The sequence below is a fragment of the Rutidosis leptorrhynchoides genome, chromosome 3 (genome assembly GCF_046630445.1).
Source record: "Rutidosis leptorrhynchoides isolate AG116_Rl617_1_P2 chromosome 3, CSIRO_AGI_Rlap_v1, whole genome shotgun sequence".
NCBI lineage: Eukaryota > Viridiplantae > Streptophyta > Magnoliopsida > Asterales > Asteraceae > Rutidosis > Rutidosis leptorrhynchoides.
In genome coordinates, this window is record NC_092335.1 from 318,253,537 (window position 1) to 318,271,798 (window position 18,262).

Consider the following 18,262-nt stretch of genomic DNA (forward strand, 5'->3'; position numbering starts at 1 on the left):
CTAACACCACGACTTAAAGAGAATTCACTTGTAGGCGAACCATTCACTAGGATTGAAATAGAGGCGGAACTTAGACAAGAGAAAATCCATTTCCGCCATCTAGAACCGAACCACATACTCTTCATGACTTCCATAAGAAAGTTCCAATTAAGGCAATCAAATGCCTTTTCGAAGTCAATTTTAAATATGACACCCTTTTGCTTTTTTGCTTTAAGAAAATCTATGCTTTCATTTATAATTAGCGTACCATCCAAAATGAATCTACCTTTAATAAAAGCACTTTGTTCGGATCCAATGAGACAAGGTAAGACTTTTCTTAATCGATTTGAGAGGATTTTAGCAATTACTTTATAGTAGCTCCCGATTAGACTTATAGGTCGATAGTCACCTAAATAAAGAGGATCATTTTTCTTCGAAACCAACGTAACAAAAGATGCATTACAACCCCTTGAAAATTCAGATTTATCCCAAAACTAACTAATAGCACTAATGATATCTACTTTGATGACATCCCAATATTTTTTGAAAAAGTGCATATTAAATCCATCCGGCCCGGGTGCTTTTGTACTACCACAATCAAAAATAGCATCGTGGATTTCCTTTTCATCAAACGGGCATTCAAGTCGGTTAGATTCTTCCATTGAGATCGGGGGATAATTGAGGTCTTCAAGACTTGGTCTAGTAACATCAGGTTCTACAAAGAGTGATTTAAAGTGATTGAAAGCTGCGTCTTTGCTTCATTAGGGCTCATCAACCCAAAGCCCATTAAACGATATCCCTCGTATATTATTCCTACTATTTTTTCTTTTGATAACGGAGTGAAAAAATTTAGAGTTTTCATCACCTTCGAGTATCCATCGAACACGAGCCTTTTGTTTGAGCATTTTTGTTTTGGTTCCTTTCTTTTGAAGCCACTCTTTGCGTGTATTCTGCCATTTGACAATTTCACTACTAACCAACTGTCCTAATTCAGCATTAGTCTCCATTTCTTGCGTAGCAATTTTTAATGCTTCTATCTCATTATCAAGACTACTGAATTTTGTTTTGCTCCAACTTTTTAATGCCTCCTTTACATTCTTGAGTTTGTTCCTGAACACACAGTCAAGTCTATTACCTGAGGGTTTTATATCCCACGCATTCTTAATGATTTGATCTACACCATCCTCATCAAGCCAAGCATCAAATAACTTGAAAGGCTTAGGGCCAAAGTTTTTCTCATCATCCTTTAGCATAATTGGACAGTGGTCCGAATGCTTTCTTTCTAATGCAGTAGCTGAAAGATTTTGCCAAATATTCATGAACTTTTCACAAACAAGAAAACGGTCCAATTTACTAAACTTTATGCCATCTTCACTAACTCTCGTGAAAATCCTTCCACTCAAGGGTATCTCTACTAAATGACACTGCTCGATAAAATCATTGAACCAGAGAGCACGGTTACTAATAAAATCACAGTTTAGACGCTCACTTGGACACCTCACTTCATTAAAATCACCACAAATCAACCATGCTTCATCTTTATTACTACACAGTAGACTCACAAGGGAGGCCCATAATCTTTGCTTATTATGGTCATCATGTGGTCCATGTATATTGAGTATATTAACTTTAGAACCTGACTTTTTCCAAACACCCTTTATACCAATAACAAAATCAATGGCAATGGTACTTTCAGCTTCGAATTCATCCGTGTCCCAGATTAGGAGTTGCCCCCTGATTTACCAACCATTGCCCTTTGAATAAACTCACAATTATTTGATCCCCAAAGTGAACAGACCCATCTAAAATCAACAGTATGTAGTTTGGTTTCTTGTAGTGCCAAAAAAGTTGGTTTTTCACTAACTATTAATTTACGGACCCACCCAAATTTATCGTCATTAAGACTTTAAAATTCAATATTCAAGTGGTCTCAACACATGTACGTTTTAGGCAGTAGTAAGAAGATGCATAGGTAAGAAAAAATTAACTATGATTCATTTATTCTTTAACAGTTGGACTATACATTATTTTATATGGTTCGATCACTTAAAAGCACATTTTCACAATATTGACTTTGGTGTATTTATCACAAGTCAAAGAACTATACAATGTGATAATCATGCAACACGTCCCAAATGAGTCCAAAAAGAGCATAGAATTTGCCAAATGGTTCAACTTTTACACATACATTCAGGCACCGAAAATGTTATTACGTCTCTGTATCTCCTCTTACCTCTTGGCTGTGGTTGCCCTATGAAATTAATTGACCTTGTGAAAAAAAAATTGAGTCCAACATACGCTCGATGTGAAATGTCCCGTTCTTATTGATTAAAAACGTTCCATATTAATTGATTTCGTTGCGAGGTTTTGACCTCTATATGAGACGTTTTTCAAAGACTGCATTCATTTTTAAAACAAACCATAACCTTTATTTCATAGATAAAGGTTTTAAAAAGCTTTACGTAGATTATCAAATAATGATAATCTAAAATATCCTGTTTACACACGACCATTACATAATGGTTTACAATACAAATATGTTACAACAAAATAAGTTTCTTGAATGCAGTTTTTACACAATATCATACAAGCATGGACTCCAAATCTCGTCCTTATTTAAGTATGCGACAGCGGAAGCTCTTAATAATCACCTGAGAATAAACATGCTTAAAACGTCAACAAAAATGTTGGTGAGTTATAGGTTTAACCTATATATATCAAATCATAATAATAGACCACAAGATTTCATATTTCAATACACATCCCATACATAGAGATAAAAATCATTCATATGGTGAACACCTGGTAACCGACATTAACAAGATGCATATATAAGAATATCCCCATCATTCCGGGACACCCTTCGGATATGATATAAATTTCGAAGTACTAAAGCATCCGGTACTTTGGATGGGGTTTGTTAGGCCCAATAGATCTATCTTTAGGATTCGCGTCAATTAGGGTGTCTGTTCCCTAATTCTTAGATTACCAGACTTAATAAAAAGGGGCATATTCGATTTCGATAATTCAACCATAGAATGTAGTTTCACGTACTTGTGTCTATTTTGTAAATCATTTATAAAACCTGCATGTATTATCATCCCAAAAATATTAGATTTTAAAAGTGGGACTATAACTCACTTTCACAGATTTTTACTTCGTCGGGAAGTAAGACTTGGCCACTGGTTGATTCACGAACCTATAACAATATATACATATATATCAAAGTATGTTCAAAATATATTTACAACACTTTTAATATATTTTGATGTTTTAAGTTTATTAAGTCAGCTGTCCTCGTTAGTAACCTACAACTAGTTGTCCACAGTTAGATGTACAGAAATAAATCGATAAATATTATCTTGAATCAATCCACGACCCAGTCTCAGTATTGATCACAACTCAAACTATATATATTTTGGAATCAACCTCAACCCTGTATAGCTAACTCCAACATTCACATATAGAGTGTCTATGGTTGTTCCGAAATATATATAGATGTGTTGACATGATAGGTCGAAACATTGTATACGTGTCTATGGTATCTCAAGATTACATAATATACAATACAAGTTGATTAAGTTTTGGTTGGAATAGATTTGTTACCAATTTTCACGTAGCTAAAATGAGAAAAATTATCCAATCTTGTTTTACCCATAACTTCTTCATTTTAAATCCGTTTTGAGTGAATCAAATTGCTATGGTTTCATATTGAACTCTATTTTATGAATCTAAACAGAAAAAGTATAGGTTTATAGTCGGAAAAATAAGTTACAAGTCGTTTTTGTAAAGGTAGTCATTTCAGTCGAAAGAACGACGTCTAGATGACCATTTTAGAAAACATACTTCCACTTTGAGTTTAACCATAATTTTTGGATATAGTTTCATGTTCATAATAAAAATCATTTTCTCAGAATAAAAACTTTTAAATCAAAGTTTATCATAGTTTTTAATTAACTAACCCAAAACAGCCCGCGGTGTTACTACGACTGCGTAAATCCGGTTTTACGGTGTTTTTCGTGTTTCCAGGTTTTAAATCATTAAGTTAGCATATCATACAGATATAGAATATGTGTTTAGTTGATTTTAAAAGTCAAGTTAGAAGGATTAACTTTTGTTTGCGAACAAGTTTAGAATTAACTAAACTATGTTCTAGTGATTACAAGTTTAAACCTTCGAATAAGATAGCTTTATATGTATGAATCGAATGATGTTATGAACATCATTACTATCTTAAGTTCCTTGGATAAACCTACTGGAAAAGATAAAAATAGATCTAGCTTCAATGGATCCTTGGATGGCTCGAAGTTCTTGAAGCAGAATCATGACACGAAAACAAGTTCAAGTAAGATCATCACTTGAAATAAGATTGTTATAGTTATAGAAATTGAACCAAAGTTTGAATATGATTATTACCTTGTATTAGAATGATAACCTACTGTAAGAAACAAAGATTTCTTGAGGTTGGATGATCACCTTACAAGATTGGAAGTGAGCTAGCAAACTTGAAAGTATTCTTGATTTTATGAAACTAGAACTTTTGAAATTTATGAAGAACACTTAGAACTTGAAGATAGAACTTGAGAGAGATCAATTAGATGAAGAAAATTGAAGAATGAAAGTGTTTGTAGGTGTTTTTGGTCGTTGGTGTATGGATTAGATATAAAGGATATGTAATTTTGTTTTCATATAAATAAGTCATGAATGATTACTCATATTTTTGTAATTTTATGAGATATTTCATGCTAGTTGCCAAATGATGGTTCCCACATGTGTTAGGTGACTCACATGGGCTGCTAAGAGCTGATCATTGGAGTGTATATACCAATAGTACATACATCTAAAAGCTGTGTATTGTACGAGTACGAATACGGGTGCATACGAGTAGAATTGTTGATGAAACTGAACGAGGATGTAATTGTAAGCATTTTTGTTAAGTAGAAGTATTTTGATAAGTGTCTTGAAGTCTTTCAAAAGTGTATGAATACATATTAAAACACTACATGTATATACATTTTAACTGAGTCGTTAAGTCATCGTTAGTCGTTACATGTAAATGTTGTTTTGAAACCTTTAGGTTAACGATCTTGTTAAATGTTGTTAACCCAATGTTTATAATATCAAAAGAGATTTTAAATTATTATATTATCATGATATTATGATGTACAAATATCTCTTAATATGATATATATACATTAAATGTCGTTACAACGATAATCGTTACATATATGTCTCGTTTCAAAATCATTAAGTTAGTAGTCTTGTTTTTACATATGTAGTTCATTGTTAATACACTTAATGATATGTTTACTTATCATAATATCATGTTAACTATATATATAACCATATATATGTCATCATATAGTTTTTACAAGTTTTAACGTTCGTGAATCACCGGTCAACTTGGGTAGTCAATTGTCCATATGAAACCTATTTCAATTAATCAAGTCTTAACAAGTTTGATTGCTTAATATGTTGGAAAAATTTAATCATGTAAATATCAATCTCAATTAATATATATAAACATGGAAAAGTTCGGGTCACTACAGTACCTACCCGTTAAATAAATTTCGTCCCGAAATTTTAAGCTGTTGAAGGTGTTGACGAATCTTCTGGAAAGAGATGCGGGTATTTCTTCTTCATCTGATCTTCACACTCCCAGGTGAACTCGGGTCCTCTACGAGCATTCCATCGAACCTTAACAATTGGTATCTTGTTTTGCTTAAGTCTTTTAACCTCACGATCCATTATTTCGACGGGTTCTTCGATGAATTGAAGTTTTTCGTTGATTTGGATTTCATCTAACGGAATAGTGAGATCTTCTTTAGCAAAACATTTCTTCAAATTCGAGACGTGGAAAGTGTTATGTACAGCCGCGAGTTGTTGAGGTAACTCAAGTCGGTAAGCTACTGGTCCGACACGATCAATAATCTTGAATGGTCCAATATACCTTGGATTTAATTTCCCTCGTTTACCAAATCGAACAACGCCTTTCCAAGGTGCAACTTTAAGCATGACCATCTCTCCAATTTCAAATTCTATATCTTTTCTTTTAATGTCAGCGTAGCTCTTTTGTCGACTTTGGGCGGTTTTCAACCGTTGTTGAATTTGGATGATCTTCTCGGTAGTTTCTTGTATAATATCCGGACCCGTAATCTGTCTATCCCCCACTTCACTCCAACAAATCGGAGACCTGCACTTTCTACCATAAAGTGCTTCAAACGGCGCCATCTCAATGCTTGAATGGTAGCTGTTGTTGTTGGAAAATTCTGCTAACGGTAGATGTCGATCCCAACTGTTTCCGAAATCAATAACACATGCTCGTAGCATGTCTTCAAGCGTTTGTATCGTCCTTTCGCTCTGCCCATCAGTTTGTGGATGATAGGCAGTACTCATGTCTAGACGAGTTCCTAATGCTTGCTGTAATGTCTGCCAGAATCTTGAAATAAATCTGCCATCCCTATCAGAGATAATAGAGATTGGTATTCCATGTCTGGAGATGACTTCCTTCAAATACAGTCGTGCTAACTTCTCCATCTTGTCATCTTCTCTTATTGGCAGGAAGTGTGCTGATTTGGTGAGACGATCAACTATTACCCAAATAGTATCAAAACCACTTGCAGTCCTTGGCAATTTAGTGATGAAATCCATGGTAATGTTTTCCCATTTCCATTCTGGGATTTCGGGTTGTTGAAGTAGACCTGATGGTTTCTGATGCTCAGCTTTGACCTTAGAACACGTCAAACATTCTCCTACGTATTTAGCAACATCGGCTTTCTTACCAGGCCACCAAAAATGTTTCTTGAGATCCTTGTACATCTTCCCCGTTCCAGGATGTATTGAGTATCTGGTTTTATGAGCTTATCTAAGTACCATTTCTCTCATATCTCCAAATTTTGGTACCCAAATCCTTTCAGCCCTATACCGGGTTCCGTCTTCCCGAATATTAAGATGCTTCTCCGATCCTTTGGGTATTTCATCCTTTAAATTTCCCTCTTTTAAAACTCCTTGTTGCGCCTCCTTTATTTGAGTAGTAAGGTTATTATGAATCATTATATTCATAGATTTTACTCGAATGGGTTCTCTGTCCTTCCTGCTCAAGGCATCGGATACCACATTTGCCTTCCCCGGGTGGTAAAGAATCTCAAAGTCGTAATCATTCAATAATTCAATCCACCTACGCTGCCTCATATTCAGTTGTTTCTGATTAAATATGTGTTGAAGACTTTTGTGGTCGGTATATATAATACTTTTGACCCCATATAAGTAGTGCCTCCAAGTCTTTAATGCAAAAACAACCGCGCCTAATTCCAAATCATGCGTCGTATAATTTTGTTCGTGAATCTTCAATTGTCTAGACGCATAAGCAATCACCTTCGTTCGTTGCATTAATACACAACCGAGACCTTGCTTTGATGCGTCACAATAAATCACAAAATCATCATTCCCTTCAGGCAATGACAATATAGGTGCCGTAGTTAGCTTTTTCTTCAATAACTGAAACGCTTTCTTTTGTTCATCATTCCATTCAAATTTCTTCCCTTTATGCGTTAATGCAGTCAAGGATTTTGCTATTCTGGAAAAGTCTTGGATGAACCTTCTGTAGTAACCAGCTAGTCCTAAAAACTGGCGTATGTGTTTCGGAGTTTTCGGGGTTTCCCACTTTTCAACAGTTTCTATCTTTGCCGGATCCACCTTAATACCTTCTTTGTTCACTATGTGACCGAGGAATTGAACTTCTTCCAACCAAAATGCACACTTTGAAAACTTAGCGTACAATTCTTCCTTCCTCAATACTTCTAACACCTTTCTCAAATGTTCACCGTGTTCTTGGTCATTCTTTGAGTAAATAAGTATGTCATCAATGAAAACAATGACAAACTTGTCAAGGTATGGTCCACACACTCGGTTCATAAGGTCCATGAACACAGCTGGTGCATTAGTTAAACCAAACGGCATGACCATAAACTCGTAATGATCGTAACATGTTCTGAAAGCAGTCTTTGGAATATCATCTTCTTTCACCCGCATTTGATGATACACGGAACGTAAGTCAATCTTTGAATAAACAGACGAGCCTTGTAGTTGATCAAATAAGTCGTCGATTCTCGGTAGTGGGTAGCGGTTCTTGATGGTAAGTTTGTTCAACTCTCGGTAGTCGATACACAACCTGAATGTACCATCTTTCTTCTTGACAAACAAAACAGGAGCTCCCCACGGTGATGTGCTTGGTCGAATGAAACCACGCTCTAAAAGTTCTTGTAATTGGCTTTGCAGTTCTTTCATCTTGCTGGGTGCGAGTCTGTAAGGAGCACGAGCTATTGGTGCAGCTCCTGGTACAAGATCTATTTGAAATTCAACGGATCGATGTGGGGGTAATCCCGGTAATTCTTTCGGAAATACATCGGGAAATTCTTTTGCAATGGGAACATCATTGATGCTCTTTTCTTCAGTTTGTACTTTCTCGACGTGTGCTAGAACAGCATAGCAACCTTTTCTTATTAGTTTTTGTGCCTTCAAATTACTAATAAGATGTAGCTTCGTGTTGCCCTTTTCTCCGTACACCATTAAGGGTTTCCCTTTTTCTCGTATAATGCGAATTGCATTTTTGTAACAAACGATCTCTGCTTTCACTTCTTTCAACCAGTCCATACCGATTATCACATCAAAACTCCCTAACTCTACTGGTATCAAATCAATCTTAAATGTTTCGCTAACCAGTTTAATTTCTCGATTCCGACATATATTATCTGCTGAAATTAATTTACCATTTGCTAATTCGAGTAAAAATTTACTATCCAAAGGCGTCAATGGACAACTTAATTTAGCACAAAAATCTCTACTCATATAGCTTCTATCCGCACCCGAATCAAATAAAACGTAAGCAGATTTATTGTCAATAAGAAACGTACCCGTAACAAGCTCCGGGTCTTCCTGTGCCTCTGCCGCATTAATATTGAAAACTCTTCCGCGGCCTTGTCCATTCGTGTTCTCCTGGTTCGGGCAATTTCTAATAATGTGGCCCGGTTTTCCACATTTATAACAAACTACATTGGCATAACTTGCTCCGACACTACTTGCTCCGCCATTACTCGTTCCGACACCATTTGTTCCTTTCGTTCTATTAACCCCTGGTCCGTAGACCTCACACTTCGCCGCGCTATGACCATTTCTTTTACACTTGTTGCAAAATTTGGTGCAGAACCCTGAGTGATACTTTTCACACCTTTGGCATAGCTGCTTCTGATTGTTGTTGTTGTTGCGGTTATTATTGTTGTTGGGATGATTGTTGTAGTTGTTGTTATTGTTGTTGTTGTTGTTGTTGTTGTTGTTGGGCCGTTTGTTGTAGTTGCAATTGATGTTGCGATTGTTGGGATAATTGTTGCGATTATTGTTGTAATTACTGTTGTTGTTGTATTGGTGATTCTTATCACCGTTTTCCTCCCACTTTCTTTTGACTTGCTTCACATTGGCCTCTTCAGCAGTCTATTCTTTAATTCTTTCTTCAATCTGGTTCACTAGTTTGTGAGCCATTCTACATGCCTGTTGTATGTAGGCGGGCTCGTGTGAACTTATATCTTCTTGGATTCTTTCCGGTAATCCTTTCACAAACGTCGATCTTCTCTTCCTCATCTTCGAACGCTCCCGGACACAATAGGCACAATTCTGTGAATCGTCTTTCGTACGTGGTAATATCAAATCCTTGGGTTCGTAACCCTCTAAGTTCTGTCTTGAGCTTATTGACCTCGGTTCTGGGACGGTACTTCTCGTTCATCAAGTGCTTGAATGCTGACCACGGTAGTGCGTACGCATCGTCTTGTCCCACTTGCTCTAGATAGGTATTCCACCATGTTAACACAGAACCTGTGAAGGTATGCGTAGCGTACTTCACTTTGTCCTCTTCAGTACACTTACTTATGGCAAACACCGATTCGACCTTCTCGGTCCACCGTTTCAATCCGATCGGTCCTTCGGTTCCATCAAATTCCAAAGGTTTGCATGCAGTGAATTCTTTGTAGGTGCATCCTACACGATTTCCTATACTGCTAGATCCAAGGTTATTGTTGGTATGTAGCGCAGCCTGTACTGCGGCTATGTTTGAAGCTAGAAAAGTACGGAATTCCTCTTCATTCATATTCACGGTGTGTCGAGTAGTCGGTGCCATTTCCTTCAAAATAGTTAAATGGAACAAGTTAATCATACAGAATATTAAGAGTAGTTAATAGTATTTCGTAGCATAATATGAACTCATTTATAAAAGCTTTTTCTTCATATTAGCGTTTTATAAGTTTAAATTCGGGTAGTACCTACCCGTTAAGTTCATACTTAATAGCTAATATACAATTCAACTACTACAATTCTATATGAAAAACTGATTATAATAATATTTCGCGTTCAAACTTTTATACAATATTTTACAAACTTACAATACCGCTTATTTTACATAAAGCATGAAATATAGCACACAATAACTTTGATACAAGATAGTTGTGAAGATAATTCTAACTAGTACACAAGTCGTTCAGCAAAGGCAATAAAGACACGTAATTCATACGTCCAGAAACAAGTCATGCATTCTGGTTTTACTAGGACTACTTCCCATCCTTGGTCTTGTGAAACATAACCGTTATGGCCGTTGATAAGACAGCGTGTTGTAACGTCGTCAAAGGGACGAGGGTTACGTAATGTCCAACAGTCCCGTAACAATCTAAAAACCTCATTTCTTACCCCAATTACCGACTCTGTCACTTGTGGGAACATTTTGTTTAATAGTTGTAGCCCGATGTTCTTGTTCTCACTTTGGTGAGAAGCGAACATTACTAATCCGTAAGCATAACATGCTTCTTTATGTTGCATGTTAGCCGCTTTTTCTAAATCACGAAGTCCAATATTCGGATATATTGAGTCAAAATAATTTCTTAACCCGTTGCGTAAAATAGCATTTGGGTTCCCCGCAATATATGCGTCAAAGTAAACACATCGTAACTTATGGGTTTCCCAATGTGATATCCCCCATCTTTCAAACGAAAGTCTCTTATAAACCAAGACATTCTTGGAACGTTCTTCGAATGTCTTACAAACTGATTTCGCCTTAAATAGTTGTGCCGAGGAATTCTGACCGACTCTAGACAAGATTTCATCAATCATGTCTCCGGGTAGGTCTCTTAAAATATTGGGTTGTCTATCCATTTTGTGTTTTTAAACTGTAAAATAGACAAGAGTTAGATTCATAAAAAAAATTACTTATTAATACAAGCAATTTTTACATATATCATAAAGCATAAGCACACTATATTACATATATTACACCACACGAATACAACTATCTTATTCCGACTCGCTCGTTTCTTCTTCTTCGGTTTTGGTTTGTTTTGCCAAGTTTCTAGGGATATATGATGTTCCCCTAATACGAGCCGTCGTTTTCCACATTGGCTTAGAAAAACCTGGTGGTTTAGAGGTTCCCGGGTCATTGTTACAACTTAAGGACTTCGGGGGTTGACGATACATATAAAGTTCATCGGGGTTGGAATTAGATTTCTCTATTTTTATGCCCTTTCCCTTATTATTTTCTTTTGCCTTTTTAAATTCAGTTGGGGTAATTTCTATAACATCATCGGAATTCACGTCAGAATCCGATTCATCGGAGAATTGGTAATCCTCCCAATATTTTGCTTCCTTGGCGGAAACACCATTGACCATAATTAACCTTGGTCGGTTGGTTGAGGATTTTCTTTTACTTAACCGTTTTATTATTTCCCCCACCAGTTCTACTTCTTCATCCGATTCCGATTCTTCTTCCGGTTCCGACTCTTCTTCCGGTTCCTCTTCGGGAACTTGTGAATCAGTCCACGAATCATTCCAATTTACATTTGACTCTTCATTATTATTAGGTGAGTCAATGGGACTTGTTCTAGAGGTAGACATCTATCACATAATATCAAACGCGTTAAGAGATTAATATATCACATAATATTCACATGTTAAAAATATATAGTTTCCAACAAAATTTGTTAAGCAATCATTTTTCAAGTAAACACGGTCGAAGTCCAGACTTACTAATGCATCCTAACAAACTCGATAAGACACACTAATGCAAAATTCTGGTTCTCTAAGACCAACGCTCGGATACCAACTGAAATGTCCCGTTCTTATTGATTAAAAACGTTCCATATTAATTGATTTCGTTGCGAGGTTTTGACCTCTATATGAGACGTTTTTCAAAGACTGCATTCATTTTTAAAACAAACCATAACCTTTATTTCATAGATAAAGGTTTTAAAAAGCTTTACGTAGATTATCAAATAATGATAATCTAAAATATCCTGTTTACACACGACCATTACATAATGGTTTACAATACAAATATGTTACAACAAAATAAGTTTCTTGAATGCAGTTTTTACACAATATCATACAAGCATGGACTCCAAATCTCGTCCTTATTTAAGTATGCGACAGCGGAAGCTCTTAATAATCACCTGAGAATAAACATGCTTAAAACGTCAACAAAAATGTTGGTGAGTTATAGGTTTAACCTATATATATCAAATCATAATAATAGACCACAAGATTTCATATTTCAATACACATCCCATACATAGAGATAAAAATCATTCATATGGTGAACACCTGGTAACCGACATTAACAAGATGCATATATAAGAATATCCCCATCATTCCGGGACACCCTTCGGATATGATATAAATTTCGAAGTACTAAAGCATCCGGTACTTTGGATGGGGTTTGTTAGGCCCAATAGATCTATCTTTAGGATTCGCGTCAATTAGGGTGTCTGTTCCCTAATTCTTAGATTACCAGACTTAATAAAAAGGGGCATATTCGATTTCGATAATTCAACCATAGAATGTAGTTTCACGTACTTGTGTCTATTTTGTAAATCATTTATAAAACCTGCATGTATTCTCATCCCAAAAATATTAGATTTTAAAAGTGGGACTATAACTCACTTTCACAGATTTTTACTTCGTCGGGAAGTAAGACTTGGCCACTGGTTGATTCACGAACCTATAACAATATATACATATATATCAAAGTATGTTCAAAATATATTTACAACACTTTTAATATATTTTGATGTTTTAAGTTTATTAAGTCAGCTGTCCTCGTTAGTAACCTACAACTAGTTGTCCACAGTTAGATGTACAGAAATAAATCGATAAATATTATCTTGAATCAATCCACGACCCAGTCTAAGTATTGATCACAACTCAAACTATATATATTTTGGAATCAACCTCAACCCTGTATAGCTAACTCCAACATTCACATATAGAGTGTCTATGGTTGTTCCGAAATATATATAGATGTGTCGACATGATAGGTCGAAACATTGTATACGTGTCTATGGTATCTCAAGATTACATAATATACAATACAAGTTGATTAAGTTTTGGTTGGAATAGATTTGTTACCAATTTTCACGTAGCTAAAATGAGAAAAATTATCCAATCTTGTTTTACCCATAACTTCTTCATTTTAAATCCGTTTTGAGTGAATCAAATTGCTATGGTTTCATATTGAACTCTATTTTATGAATCTAAACAGAAAAAGTATAGGTTTATAGTCGGAAAAATAAGTTACAAGTCGTTTTTGTAAAGGTAGTCATTTCAGTCGAAAGAACGACGTCTAGATGACCATTTTAGAAAACATACTTCCACTTTGAGTTTAACCATAATTTTTGGATATAGTTTCATGTTCATAATAAAAATCATTTTCTCAGAATAACAACTTTTAAATCAAAGTTTATCATAGTTTTTAATTAACTAACCCAAAACAGCCCGCGGTGTTACTACGACGGCGTAAATCCGGTTTTACGGTGTTTTTCATGTTTCCAGGTTTTAAATCATTAAGTTAGCATATCATACAGATATAGAATATGTGTTTAGTTGATTTTAAAAGTCAAGTTAGAAGGATTAACTTTTGTTTGCGAACAAGTTTAGAATTAACTAAACTATGTTATAGTGATTACAAGTTTAAACCTTCGAATAAGATAGCTTTATATGTATGAATCGAATGATGTTATGAACATCATTACTATCTTAAGTTCCTTGGATAAACCTACTGGAAAAGATAAAAATAGATCTAGCTTCAATGGATCCTTGGATGGCTCGAAGTTCTTGAAGCAGAATCATGACACGAAAACAAGTTCAAGTAAGATCATCACTTGAAATAAGATTGTTATAGTTATAGAAATTGAACCAAAGTTTGAATATGATTATTACCTTGTATTAGAATGATAACCTACTGTTAGAAACAAAGATTTCTTGAGGTTGGATGATCACCTTACAAGATTGGAAGTGAGCTAGCAAACTTGAAAGTATTCTTGATTTTATGAAACTAGAACTTTTGAAATTTATGAAGAACACTTAGAACTTGAAGATAGAACTTGAGAGAGATCAATTAGATGAAGAAAATTGAAGAATGAAAGTGTTTGTAGGTGTTTTTGGTCGTTGGTGTATGGATTAGATATAAAGGATATGTAATTTTGTTTTCATATAAATAAGTCATGAATGATTACTCATATTTTTGTAATTTTATGAGATATTTCATGCTAGTTGCCAAATGATGGTTCCCACATGTGTTAGGTGACTCACATGGGCTGCTAAGAGCTGATCATTGGAGTGTATATACCAATAGTACATACATCTAAAAGCTGTGTATTGTACGAGTACGAATACGGGTGCATACGAGTAGAATTGTTGATGAAACTGAACGAGGATGTAATTGTAAGCATTTTTGTTAAGTAGAAGTATTTTGATAAGTGTCTTGAAGTCTTTCAAAAGTGTATGAATACATATTAAAACACTACATGTATATACATTTTAACTGAGTCGTTAAGTCATCGTTAGTCGTTACATGTAAATGTTGTTTTGAAACCTTTAGGTTAACGATCTTGTTAAATGTTGTTAACCCAATGTTTATAATATCAAAAGAGATTTTAAATTATTATATTATCATGATATTATGATGTACAAATATATCTCTTAATATGATATATATACATTAAATGTCGTTACAACGATAATCGTTACATATATGTCTCGTTTCAAAATCATTAAGTTAGTAGTCTTGTTTTTACATATGTAGTTCATTGTTAATACACTTAATGATATGTTTACTTATCATAATATCATGTTAACTATATATATAACCATATATATGTCATCATATAGTTTTTACAAGTTTTAACGTTCGTGAATCACCGGTCAACTTGGGTAGTCAATTGTCTATATGAAACCTATTTCAATTAATCAAGTCTTAACAAGTTTGATTGCTTAATATGTTGGAAACATTTAATCATGTAAATATCAATCTCAATTAATATATATAAACATGGAAAAGTTCGGGTCACTACACGATGCCCCTTAAAAAACACAGAATCAGTATAATTGACAGAAAGCTACAAAAATTGCAAAAATTCAAGATATATACATGCAAGGCTTGTACCCATATGACCATGATAAGAGGGTAGAAAAACATCACTACTTAATGATACAATATAGTCTATTGTTGTCAAGATAGTACTTCTGTTTTTGTAGTGGTCGAGGTCACCATCTCGAGCCAACATCTCCTTTTTCACCACATTATCAAACTCCGCTTGTAATGGCAAAATGGCTCGATCACCACCAAACGGCTTTCTCCCAGCAATATACACTCTAGCATTTGCTGGCTTCCCTATCAAGTTATATCCTAAAAAGCAAATAAAACATTTTAGTTTAATATTCTCTAACATCTCCAGCATATGTTGGAGAACTGTTAATTTAAGATGAAGAAGCTATTTTAATTTGTATCATCTGTTCAGAAAAAGCCTTCCATAACGTTTAGTTTACCTTAGAAGCTATACCAATTGCTTCTAACACATTATAAAGCATCAACATTAGCATTTAAAATAACACATCAACTTCAAAAAATGTTTCATAACTACATTAGCCTTTAAAATAACACATCAACTTCAAAACATGTTTCATAACGCTCAAAGGTTTTATACTTATGATCATGTACAGTTATATCCCATAATATGTGTAACATATATTTGATTATTTGTGTTGGTTTACAACGAACATCAAGACCAGTCATGTCCGTTCGTACATCAAATTTACATAAAGGTACTGTATTTATAAAATATCCATTTGAGATAGCATCAGAATATTTTGCTCAATATTTCTTTGCAATTATCGAAATTTAAAAAACAGATATAGCACATAATTTTAGATTATACCCCATGTTATATGTTATCATCTATCTTACTTTTCCTAAGAACACTTTTAGTATAGTTTTATAACTAATACATGATAAATAGAGGTAGAAAAAAAAATGGTTAGGTTTGGCAAATTGGTTATCGAGTGAAACTATTTTGGTTTATAGCAGACGGGTCGGTTCTTAAAACTTATTAAAAAGTAGAAACAATGCAGTACCAAAATTATGTAGTGCGCACTATCGTAAATGTCTTACCAACACCGGTTGCACCGTAGCAAGAAAAAAAGAGGGTAAACTGCTTAAGCTTTACTGTTGTTCCAAAAAAAAGCACCGGTTGCACCGTAGCAGAAAACTAAACCGTTCCTTCGTTGTAGAACTGCTTCATCAAGCTCCGATGTTCTGTTAAATTAAAACAATGGTTCATGTACACATCCCACTTGCCAATAATGGGTGGGTTGGATAATCGGTCAAAACCGGTAAAACTGCATTTACAGGCACAATCTTTATGTCATAGTTCATGAGTTAATCACGATTTCAAAACACTATTATCAGTTTAGTTTAATATAAAAAACAACACATATTAAACCAAATCAGCAACTTATAAATATACATAATAGCTTCAGTATGGTGTAAAATTGGATATGACGCAAACATTTATCTAACATCGTACCAATAATAGGTAGGAAACATAATGTTATATACTTACGAAATGGAATAAACTTCAAGTTGGAAGCTTAATCTGGACATGAGGCGTCAAAAGTTAAATGGCGGCCACAAAGTCTTTTAAGACTGAGATAATCGTTCTCGTTTGCGAATATTGTCAAGTAAACTTCTTTTTGATAAACAATACATACGCATGATCTTGAACCAGCTTCTTTTTCTTTCTTACTTAATGGCCTTAATCTTACAAAAATCCTACTACCCACATTATCCCGTTTCACAGTGGCATCAACACATGTATCCGCTTTCGTATGCGGCCCACATTGGGTTTCCCCATTGACAACTTTTTAGTCACACGCCCGTTACTGGGTTTCCCCATACGTCCCAACAAATAATCGATAACGTTATAGAGTTTCAATTTAGTAGTGTTGGACCAGTTAGAAATACTATATGGATCACGTAATTCCTAAATCTTTCTTGGAATCTGAATTCACCTTTAAATTCACACGACACATCTCTTCAGAACTATGCACTGTAGGCACTTGATTGAACTCACTGAAAGGATGCTAAATCTTTCAGCATTTTGTGAAGAAACATCTTGAATAATTAACAGAAACAACTGTAAGGGACTTATATTAATTAACACTTGTATGAATCTGAACATGTTTATTCTCCAAAGTTACAAATGTGTCCAAAACTACCCTTTTGGATTTCTTTTTGCAAAAAACCTCGTTACTAAATCGACCTAAATGTTAGTGATTGAACAAAGAATTGGCCGACCCATTTGACTTTTAACACTACTGTTAAAAGAATTTGACAACCCAGGTTTGAACCCGACCCGCCCAACACATTCAGTTTGCGACTTCAAATACAAACCCATCTATGAAAGCAAATATAGTTGACCACTTTTGTTAACTTACCATTGCTGCTACCCAATCTAAGAATGACATTTAGGTGGTCTCATGAGTCATAATTAGAACTCATGAGAACTGATAGAATTGGTATGCTACCAATCTCTGTTATGAAACTAAAAACTTCATTGAAATTTCTTATAAAATATCAAAGTGCTAATAAGTCATCTAAATGAGTGCTCGAAGCCTTTAAATGATATTGATAATTTCATATCCAATTTCAATATAGTATTTGGAAAAGAAGCAAACCTTAGTCAGTCACTTTTTATAGACCTTCTATCCAAAATCAAAGAGATAAACCTACTGGATGAAAATCAGTTCAAAAACAATTTAAAAAACTCATCCAATTACAATACATTCCTTCATATATCGAAATCAAAAAGATAAATCTTAAACTTAAAATCAAAATCAATTCAGAAAACAACCAAACCCTAATCGAATTTCAAAATATATGGATCCATAACAATGAATTAATCATATTTGATATAAACCA

General features: G+C 34.6%; 1 protein-coding gene and 1 long non-coding RNA gene across 2 annotated transcripts; both read right to left on the reverse strand.

Moving 5' to 3' along the window:
- Window positions 1-740: 740 nt before the first annotated feature.
- LOC139901099 (uncharacterized) lies at window positions 741-1,878 on the reverse strand. Its single transcript, XM_071883838.1, has 2 exons — window positions 1,859-1,878; window positions 741-1,713 (listed from the first exon to the last, which is right to left on the reverse strand). The coding sequence occupies exons 1-2, from the start codon at window positions 1,876-1,878 to the stop codon at window positions 741-743; spliced, it is 993 nt and encodes a 330-aa protein (XP_071739939.1).
- A 13,491-nt stretch (window positions 1,879-15,369) lies between these two features.
- On the reverse strand, window positions 15,370-17,985 carry LOC139897464 (uncharacterized). Its single transcript, XR_011776574.1, has 3 exons — window positions 16,905-17,985; window positions 16,454-16,597; window positions 15,370-15,691 (listed from the first exon to the last, which is right to left on the reverse strand). It is a non-coding gene; the product is annotated as an uncharacterized lncRNA (long non-coding RNA).
- Window positions 17,986-18,262: the final 277 nt, after the last annotated feature.